The 10,738-nt window shown below is 28.2% G+C and overlaps 1 protein-coding gene and 1 long non-coding RNA gene across 2 annotated transcripts; one reads left to right on the top strand and one right to left on the bottom strand.

The window, feature by feature from the left end:
• Window positions 1-405: 405 nt before the first annotated feature.
• LOC135955258 (U-Kazal-Dg21.2-like) lies at window positions 406-2,145 on the bottom strand. The gene is made up of 3 exons (XM_065505596.1): window positions 1,872-2,145; window positions 1,645-1,797; window positions 406-544 (listed from the first exon to the last, which is right to left on the bottom strand). Exons 1-3 carry the CDS (start codon window positions 2,095-2,097, stop codon window positions 495-497), a joined length of 429 nt encoding a protein of 142 aa, XP_065361668.1. The 5' UTR covers window positions 2,098-2,145; the 3' UTR covers window positions 406-494.
• Window positions 2,146-5,425: 3,280 nt separating this feature from the next.
• LOC135955252 (uncharacterized) lies at window positions 5,426-5,909 on the top strand. Its single transcript, XR_010576290.1, has 2 exons — window positions 5,426-5,675; window positions 5,734-5,909. It is a non-coding gene; the product is annotated as an uncharacterized LOC135955252 (long non-coding RNA).
• Window positions 5,910-10,738: the final 4,829 nt, after the last annotated feature.

Below are 10,738 nucleotides of genomic sequence, written 5' to 3'. Positions count from 1 at the left end.
GTGTGTGTCCTGAGAGGAACTAGATTGTTCCTGCATAACCCAGAGAAAAACTCTACTTACCTATTAAGCCAGCTAGTAATATTGGAGCTAAGTGATAACTACTCAAAATTTGACTGAAACAGTAATTATTGTTGTTCGGGATTTAATCGAACCGGCATGCTCGAACCGGCATGCTCGAAAAATAGTTTTAACATAAACATGTAAATTAATATAACATGAACAAAAAAAATGGTAGCTTCGACTGGTGTTGAACCACTAACGTCTTGTTTTTCAGTCAAATACACTAGAAAACTGTGCTAAATACTAAATTAAAATCGGCAAATCCACGTAAATGTTGTCATTAAAGATTAGTTCTCAAATTTTCAATTAAATCTATATATTTCTTTTATTATAAATTCTTAATGATACAATTAAATTTAATACTATTTACAATAAATTTAATTTCCAATGCAATGAGCAACAGGAATTGAGGTCAAATGAGTTTTATGTTGGTTTTAGGCAGCAACGGCTTGATCGCATTCACCAACGTGTAGAAAAATGTATGCTAAAATATATAAACAATATAGAAAATTCATAAGAAAGTTATACAAAGAAAACTCTTTAAGAACTATTTGAAAAGCTTAAAAAGCTTTTTATAATAAACTCATCAAACTGTTTTTTTTTTATAGAAAATTGTACAATAAGAGATCCAAAGAAAACAGCTTGCAAATATTTATATTGAAATCTCATCTTTCTGTAGAAACCCTTTCAAAAGCTTCCACATAACATCATTTGAAAACTTGCTGTAAAAAACCGTTGAAAAGCTTTCTATAAAAAATCATTGAAAAGGTTTCTATAGAAAGTTAATTGAAAAGTTTTCCATTGAAACCTTTTTAAAATGGTTTCAATAGAAAACTCGTTGTAAAGCTTGTTGTAGACAAGCTTTCTAGGACTTCTTGAAAAGCCTTCTGTAGAAAAATCATTGATCAGCTTTCTATAAAAAAATTTTGATAAACTTTCTATAGAATACTCTTTGAAAAGCTATCCATACAAAACTATTTATGAAAAACTTGTTAAAGTTATATCTACAGTAAAATTTCGAACATTTTCTATATAAAACTTATCAAAAAGCTTTTTGCAAAATAATCTTTAAAAAATTTAAATATAAATCACGTCAAAGCTCTCTATAGAAAACTTGACGAAAACTATTTTATATAAAATCCGTTGAAGAAGTTTCCATTGAAAAGTTGTCGAAAATTATTTTATAGGAAATTGTCTTAAAGCTTTCTAAACAAAAATATTCAAAAGCTTTCTATGGAAATCTGACTGTCTTCCAAAAAATCTTCAAAATTACACAAAAGCTTTTATTTCTATAAAAAAACCCCTCCAAAAGTTGTATACAAAAATAGTCATAGGAAAGTTTATACAGAAAGCTTTCCAAAGAAAATTTTGTGGAAAAGCTTTCTATTAAAAACTCATTAAAACTTTGCTCGTAGAAAACTCATCCAAGAGTTGTAAAAAAGCTCATCAAAAACTCGTAAAAAAGCTCATCAAAAATGTGTCCATAGAAAACTTGTCCAAAATATTTGTTTACTACCTTAAATTTAAGTTTTCCGAAACTAGCTTTCAACTAAGAATAAGACTTAACCATATACATATACTTACATTCGTTTTTCTGACAACTGTGTCTATAAAAATCACATTCATTGAAGAAAGTCTTGTGCGCATTATCATACTCCCCACAAACCGCAGCATATTCCTCAGTACAGAAGTCATAACAATACTTTTTGCATTCTTTCTCAGTAACAACTTTGTATTCTAAAAACAATTAAATCAAACAAATTATAAAGTCGATATATTAAAAACAACATATCATACTAATACAATCATACCATCTTTGTTTTTATTTCTTCTCAAGCACATTTCATTCGCAAATATACAGGGGTTTCTAAATAAATAACACTGCTTATCATCTGTAGCCCAGACAATATCTTCTTTAGTGGAACACTTTCGTTGTATAGAACAGTCTATATCTTTATCACTGTCCGACATACTAAGGGAGGAGTTGATGAGGCTACTCATCAATACCAGAGTGGTTATTAACTTAAAATAGAACATTTTTATATTTTGTTATATTTTAATTTTTATTTTTCAGTCCGTTTGTTAATGAATCGTTTTAACTACTAAAACTTATTCCGTTTTGCTTTGGACCTTTTATAGATTCTACATAAAAATAACCTTTTTTATTTGTATTTACTTATATATTTTTTCGAATTCATAAAATAGGGGGAATTTTTTCATTGTTTTGTTAGAATTTTTTAAATATTTTTAATAAATATTAAAAAAAACTAGTTTTTTTTTTCTTATGTACGTGTTTATTGTTGTTTTCTATATGAAAACAAACGTTATTATTTGTTTCGTATTATTTATCATACCACTTTGAACTATTAAGGGTGTTCAACATCATCGTACACAATTTATAAAATAACATTGATCTTTGAAATTTTGTATAGTTGATCTGGTATATTGGCTTTAAAGTAGGAACATTTTAAACTAATTTTAATTTTTTAAACACTTAGCTAGCTATAATATTTCTTTATTTAAACATATATTTTGTTTGCTAGATTTAGTTCTTCTGTTTTCCAAATTAAGGAGATATACCGAAAATTACTGTTCTCTAAGATTTGGATTCATATATTAATTTGCTATTTGATATCATTAAACTGTATAAATTGAATTCCCTTATTGTGGAATATGATGAGTAGGTATCATTTTAATAAGTACTACATTTAAAAATACACCAACTGCCAAACGAATATTATTAATTATTAAAACAAACATTTTAAAAATAAATACACTATAAGCTACCTGTTATATTTATAATTCTATCACATTAATATTTGTACATGCTTCTTGTGCTACACTCTACAAAAGTCGAATAAATATTTAAGAGTGAATTATATAAATTAATTACTACTAGAGAAAAATAAAAATAATACCAAGGTTGGCTACCGTTGTTACCGCTTAGCTACCGTTACCCATAAAACTATGAATATACAAATTTTTGATATCTATAATTGAGTTTAATGGAAAAAAGAGTAACTTTTGTTTATTTATTACCTTTTTTATCTTAATGCTAGCGGATAAACAATATTTTGATTGTTTTCGGTGGGCGTGTAATAGGGCGGGTCGATTTAAAAATAGCAAAAGTGACAAGGAAAGTCGTACTATAGGGATCAAGATAAGAAACTTTGCCCAACGAACCATACTCTAAAATAAATTCTGATGTTCCTTACTTTAAGCTAAATTTTCAACATTTTTACTCACCCTACTCCAGCTCTTTGATAACATCGGATCCAAATATTTCCCGATTTCCATTTTTCCTTTATCGGACTAAAAACAAATGCATGTGTCAAATAGAAAATGAATTATTTAAAAATAATGACTAAGTTCAAAGTTATATACATTTGAATTTAAAAAATTTTAAAATTGCAATTTTTCGTTAATTTTTGGTATTTTTTTTTTCTTTTTAAGTTATCTCAAAAAATTTCTAAGAAGATGTATAAGGAATTTATACTGTACATCAAATATTTTAAATGAAAAAAAAAAATTTAATTCAAAAAACGCCTATTTTTTATGTAAAATTAAATTTTAGGGCAAAATGCAATTTGTAATTATTTATCTATTACCTAATGACAAGCGGTTTACTTTGTGGTTAGTGTTAAGTTGTATCATAGGATATTAATTTTAAGAGGTGACCGGTACTGATAATCTTTTGTCCCTCTGTAGAAATAATAAATTTTTTTTTACAAAATATTTTTGTAAAAAAAGTTCCAAAAGCAGAGATCAATTTATCCATTTTAAATTTTTTAAAAGGACTAAAATTCCATTTAAACAAAAATCAAAAGTACCACACAGATTAACTTTGAATTTTGGTATAGATACATATTTTACACGTTTTTACCAATTTTTACGCCCTTAAAATTCAAATTTCCAAAAATCCTCCCTTAGTGGATCTACACATCGGAAGAAATTTAAAGACAAACAAATTTCGAAAATTCAAAATTGTGAATTGTAAATGTAAAACGTTCTGGATGCCCAGTTGTGGTCTCTACATCCGAAACAATTGAAAAAATTCGCTGTTGTATTGGCCAATGGAAAATTGAAAGTGCAATAGATTGTGGAAGCCAATGGCATCTCTCATGAGTCATGACTGGTTTTTAATGATCATTTGGGTATGAGAAAGCTTTCGGCACAAACACAATCGTGAACACAATTGCAGTTTCCCTGGCGAAATTCCATGAATTTGGCTACGAATTCCTCTCTCATCGGGCATATTATCCGAATTTAGCCCGTAGTGAGTATTTCTTGTTTCCAAACCTGAAGAAATGTCTCGGCGATGAAATCATCTCACAAAGAAATACCTATTTTGATGACCTCAACAAATCTTATTTTTGGAAGAGATAAAAAAATTGGAATAACGTCGAACAAAGATCATAGAGCTTAAAGGAGACTATGTTGAAAAATAAAATGATTTTTTATCCAAAAACCTGTGTTTCATTTAAAAAGCCACGGACTTATTGACCCGCCCTAGTATATACATTAATGCTTTCAGTAAAGAAAGCATTATAAAGACAATCTAAATTTTTTGTCCGATTGTTACTTGCATCAAACAAAGTTAACTGCGGCTTAAAAAGACTTTCAGCATTTGATTTTAAATGTTTAGGGTTTTCTTTTGCGATATTGTTTGCATATTTTAACTTGTTTTTGAAATTTAGCTCCATTTAAATGGAGCTCATCATCGTTTTGAACAGATGAGGGAACATTGTGGTCAAATGGGCGTTCATATGTATATTTGATGTCCATACATTTTTGACATTCTTTGTCTGTTATAATTTAGCAGATTATGTTTTGAAGTTTTTGGGTAATTTATCAATCAAGATTTTCGGTGCTTCCAAGGTCTAAAATTTTGTTCACTTAATTTCAAAAAAATAAACCTGCTGTTTGATTTTAATATAATATAAACAACGTTGTTCTAAATTATTCATCCGCATAAAAGTACCAAAACTTAATTTTCTCTCTCCAATTCTGGCAGGAGAGGCCATCAATCTTTTTTAAATAGCACCTGGTAAATATTAAAACTTAAAAAAATATTCAATTTTATGAGGATATGTGTAATAAATACCTGTTTAATTAAAAGTTCCTTAAGTAATCCTTACATTTAGTACTTAATAAAATATTATTTAACATCACTAATAATTTTATCAATAATAAAAGACTAAATATAACAATAAACAAATACTAAGTTTTTCTTTTATTGATCTGTTTTTACAATTATATTATTTACGAATTTTTCCTATTAACTGCAAATAGAAATTTACGTCTGTTTGACGCCTTTATTATAATTATAAGTAGGTACATATATAAAACTCAATAGTATTGCTAAATAGTTATTAATCGTTAAAAGGCAATTCAATCGTACATTAAGATGAATTTTTCATTGAAAAATTTAGCTTATTGCTGCTTAATCCTTTTAAGTTTAACATTTATCAGTGCCAGAGTTATTAATTTCTATACATGTGGTGATATTTGTACCGAGGATTTTGATCCTTATTGTGTGATGTTTGTAAATGGTACCGTAGCACAGTTTGTCAACGAATGTAAACTAAATGTATATAGTTGTAACAGACGTTATGGTAAGATTTAAAGATGTTAAGGATTTGCTAGAATTTACAAATTTGTTTTTTTTTTTAGTAGATATCTTGAAAAGCAGAAGTGGAGCTTGCAATTACTATTATGGATAAGAGGTGTCCGAATGCAGGGGAAAATTAATAAGTTGTGAAACCGTTAATATGTCTTAAAAGTTGTAAAATTATAAATTATGTAAATTTTTAAAGGTGAAAAAAAATATTGTGAAAACTAAAAAATAACTCGAATTAATGGCATGTTTTAATATCCTTGGACATTTGCAGAAGAAACCGGATATAATTGCTTCTATAATTTTGGTTTAGGTTTAATTTTGACATGTCATATGCATAGGTTTTAAATTCTGGTGTATGTCCATGGACGCTATGACATTCTACTTAAAATATTTTTATTTTGATTTCAACACATACATATGTAGGTATACAACTGGTCACATTTGGACAACTCGCAACTAACAATTATTTTCCAAGATGAGATAAAGATGCCAAACTATTTCTCCATCAAACACATGTTGCACATTGGAGAAATGGATATAACTGAGGTGCCTCAATATGGGTCATTGTGACCCCGCCCTTATATTCTACTGTATCTGTGCTATAGCCATGGGAAGTTTTATTAAAATCTGGAAATAAATCTATAATTTTCGATTTTAATAAAAATTTCCATGGCTATATCCAAGGTATAGTTGAGTTTAGGCTTTGAATTTGGATTCTATTTGAAGGAAAAAAATCTAAATTACTATCCACCGGAATATGCTAATTATAGAAATTACATTGGTAAACACTAGAATATCCATATTCAGTGTTTGTTATTGGTGATCCTATATTGGAGCTATGGTAAATTATGAACCGATTAGCACAAAATTTGAAGGAGTGATAAGAAACTGATATTAAAAACAAATCAAATTTTTCTTTATTAAACTTTTTTAATGAAATTTTATTTTTTTTTGAGCAAAATTCAAAAGAGAAGCACAATACCCCAAAAAAAAATTAAAAATTCCCAAAAATTCGATTTTTTTATTTTTGGTTCTATTGACGGTGCCAAGGTCGGGACTATAAATTCCATTTGTATACTATTTAAGAACATACAATTTTTATACCCTACACCGCCATATTGGGGAGGGTATAATGCGTTTGTGCAGATGTTTGTAACGCCCAAAAATATTAGTCTAACACCCACCTTAAAGTATACCGATCGACTTAGAATCACTTTCTGAGTCGATTACACGATGTCTTTCCGTCTGGCTGGCTGGTTGTCTGTCCATGTAAACTTTGTGCGCAAAGTACAGGTCGCAATATTGAAGATATTTCAATAAAATTTGGTACATATAATTTCTTCGGCCCAAGGACGGAGGCTATTTAAAATGGCTGTAATCGGTCCATTATTTCACTTAGCCCCCATACAAATGTCCTCCCGAAATTGAATGTTAAATTTATATAGGTTACTTCACAAGTTTTGCTCCAAATAAGTTTTATATACATATATAGAATTCATGTCACCAAATTTTATTATGATCGGTACATAATTGGTCATAGCTCCCATATAAAACCAACTTCCGAAAATCACTTTAACATGCATAAATCTCCTAAAAATGTTGGTATACACACAAAATTCAACATAGTTAACTTTCATATAGACATAAATCACGCGACCTAATTTCATGGTGATCTTTCCATAATTGGTAATAGCTCCCATATAATGCCCACTTCCGAAAATCGCTCAAAAATATAAATTATTGAAATTTCAAAAAAAAATGTTTTTGCTCTTTTACTTAGTGTAGGGTATTATATGGTCGGGCTTGACCGACCATACTTTCTTACTTGTTTAACTGAGTATTTATGCGATTAGAGAAAATTTCGCTTAAAATTTAAGCTTCGGAAGGCTATGGACCTTGCATTAATACAAATTTTGAAACTGTTTTTCTTTTATATTTCCCAAACTATTAACTTTCAGACAATTGGGGGATTCAAACGGTCTGCTATTAGGTCGTATTGTCATAATGTCGTAAAATATTTTATAGTTTAAACAAATTCTTGTTGTGCTGCAAATAAAAAAAGTGTTATTTTATGACAAAAAAATAAACATAGTTCTAAAAGTCTTATTAGTTTATAACTTTTTTGTTTGAAACCCAACAAAAATTTATTTAAACTAAAAAAATATTTTGTGACATTGAATCCCCCAAATGTTTTTTTTTTATACTTTCTGTATAACTAAATATTAATGTAAGTATTTTTTTCGAAAAAACGACTTTTTAATTTTTTTAGTTTAAATGCACATAACGTTTGATTTTTAAATATTTATTTCTTTCAATACTTATACATAAATTTGTTGCTAATTAAAAGAAAATATTTCAAAAAAAACAAAAGATTTGGATCCGCTATTAGCAAAAATGCGGACTAAGGCAGATAAAAAAAAAATAAATTTTAATTTCATTTTAGTTTAGTTTTAAATGCAAATATCTCGTAAACTATAAGAGATAATATATTGCTATAGCCTTGTTTTTTGCATATCTCTTTAGGTTCGCGATTAACAATTTGGCATAATTTTTAATTTTCCATATACCCGAAGTACACTATTTTGGGGACTTGAGGATCCGCTCCCTTGGTGTTTGAAGTATAAATTCAATGGGAAACTTTATTCAAATCGGACTATGCCTTTAGAAATTAGATTTGTAGATTTGTTTTCATTTCGTTTTGGAATTCCTCCTCTGTGCACTGTGTGTTGGTAGCTATCATTATTTCATCTTGCAGAATAATTGTTAGATATTCTATTTCCTTGGTTACCAAAACTTATACGATGTAATTTTAAAATTTCTTTTGAAATCTTTTATCTAATTTTTTGTAATATTTATCAATTTCAATAAGCATTTTTAATTTTTTTTATTATGAAATATTAAACCAATTGAAATAATTTTCCTGCTCGTATTTCAATTGAATCTCTGATTTGAAATAAAAATAAATAACAATAAAATCATGGCAGCATAACAAATTCCCACTCATACATGCCACAATATTTCTACGAAAGAATGAAAGGAGTTTTTTTCAAATCAACAAAAAAAAAATAATATAGTTAACGTAAAGTTAAATGTGATAAAAAGAAATAAAAACAGGAAAGATTGGTTTCAATTTGAAAATCAAATAAAAAAATATATTTTTTTTTTAAATATTTATTTGCAAACAAAAAGAAAATCTTTGACAGAAGTGACTGAAATGAAACCTTACGAACGTCCAATGTACCACAGCCCGCCACAATACGACTGCCATTTTATGGTGCACTTGATAACGAACGAATCGTTCAACGTTTCAAAGCGAAACTAGCGGCGGACACATTCCAAAAATGCGTATGAAACAACAACTACGCCTGAACAACAAAAACATGTAGCAAATCTAAAATGCGAGTAAATGACAATAATTTAAAGGTGCAAAAGACAAGTACAAAAAAACACTTAAACTACAAGTCAATACCAAAAATAAATAAATAAGTAGACAATCTAAAGTATGTAGAAAAAGTTAGACAGGCAGACAGTCGGAAGGAGGGGCAGACACACGAGCATAAGTTTACAAAAAGGAGTTGGTCAAAATATTCACAATCAAAAATACTAAATTCCTTTTAATGTTTTCCTCATTTCAATTTTCTTTATTATACCCTTCACCATGAGCAATGTTTGCCATACCATAAAGTATATATTATGGAACGTTATTGATAGCGAAGTTGATATAGATATGTCTGCTTGACAGTCTGAATGTTAAATCAACTTTCCGAAGCCCCCAAATAAAATATTGATACATCAATATCGGGTATAATACCGGCTCGGTTACTATTCAGCGAAAATTGAGAAAGTCGGCCACAAAAAACCACGATTATCTCTTCACTCCAGGTTACTTAGAAACACTAAAATAACAAATGACTTCACGCTACATTACATAGGATATCAGTATATTTGAGGAAAAAAAAAACAAAATGTATAAAAATTATATCAACACAATTTTTATAAAAGTGACTTCACACTAGATTACTTAGAGACACTTAAGTGACAATTGACTTCACGATAGATTACCTGGGATGTGGAAAGTAACCAATTGACTTATATCTGCACCACAAACGTATGTGCTATACGTGTTAAATGCCCCAAAATAAATAAATTGGAGTCAGTCAAGTGATCAGACTTTATTTACAATTTCTTCATAAAAAGGATACATTGAGTATTTGCTTAACTGCTGGGATACAAACGAATTCAGTCTCGCCGAGCTTTCATACAGAGAGTTTGTGCTACGCTTGTTTTTCATATTCGGCACAGCCTAATATAGCACTCTGACTTGCTTTTAGTTGAAATTAAAAAATAATAATTTAAAATTCTAATTTGCTAAAATTCTTAATAAATTGGCCACAACCTTTATCTATTCGCATATTGCAAAACCAACAATACGTTTTGTTTCTAACAATCTGGTTTAAATATTTCAAATAATATCGTAAACCCGGCTCAAAATAACACAAAAAATAAATAAAACAAACTTGCACCAAACATTATTAGTACGGCAAAACTTGAAATGCTGTTTTTACCTTCTAAGGTTTCAACTAATGAAGTTATTTAATATTAAATTTTTAATAGTTAATAATATTTTTGTCTTGCTACTTCTTGTCATTTTTTTTGAGCAATTTTTCACAAGAATTGTTATAATTTTTAACAAGTTATAAATTAAAACAATTTAATTTTAAAACTTTGCTGAAATATTTCTTAATAATTGAAAATACTTATGTATATATGTAAGTATAGCAGACAAAATAATTATAATTGAAACTAAATAAATAATAAATAACGTTGTGTAAGCCAGTGATTATAAAACTGTTCTTAGTAAATAAATCATAAAACAATTAGTTATGCCCTTTTTTGCTTTCCGATTAATTTTTCATATAAAATATATTTTTAGATCTTTAACTTTTGCGTCGAATTAATTTCATAATTATGTAAACATTAATAAAAAGTCAAGTAATTCTCTTATTAACTTAAATTGTGATTGTAAAAAGCCAAAATTATTGTATCTTTCCTGAGTAG

This window comes from Calliphora vicina, chromosome 1 (assembly GCF_958450345.1).
Source record: "Calliphora vicina chromosome 1, idCalVici1.1, whole genome shotgun sequence".
In the NCBI taxonomy this organism is placed as follows: Eukaryota; Metazoa; Arthropoda; class Insecta; order Diptera; family Calliphoridae; genus Calliphora; species Calliphora vicina.
Note: the sequence above shows the minus strand (reverse complement) of the source record. Positions and strands in the feature narration are given on the sequence as shown.

Bases quoted from the DNA above. Each gene is read 5' to 3' on its own strand.
- LOC135955258 (XM_065505596.1), bottom strand. From the start codon at position 2,097: ATGTTCTATTTTAAGTTAATAACCACTCTGGTATTGATGAGTAGCCTC. The intron at 1,798-1,871 runs GTATGATTGTAT...AATTGTTTTTAG, and splicing joins AAGAAATAAAAACAAAGATG to AATACAAAGTTGTTACTGAG. The intron at 545-1,644 runs GTAAGTATATGT...TATATATTTTAG, and splicing joins CAGTTGTCAGAAAAACGAAT to CATACATTTTTCTACACGTT.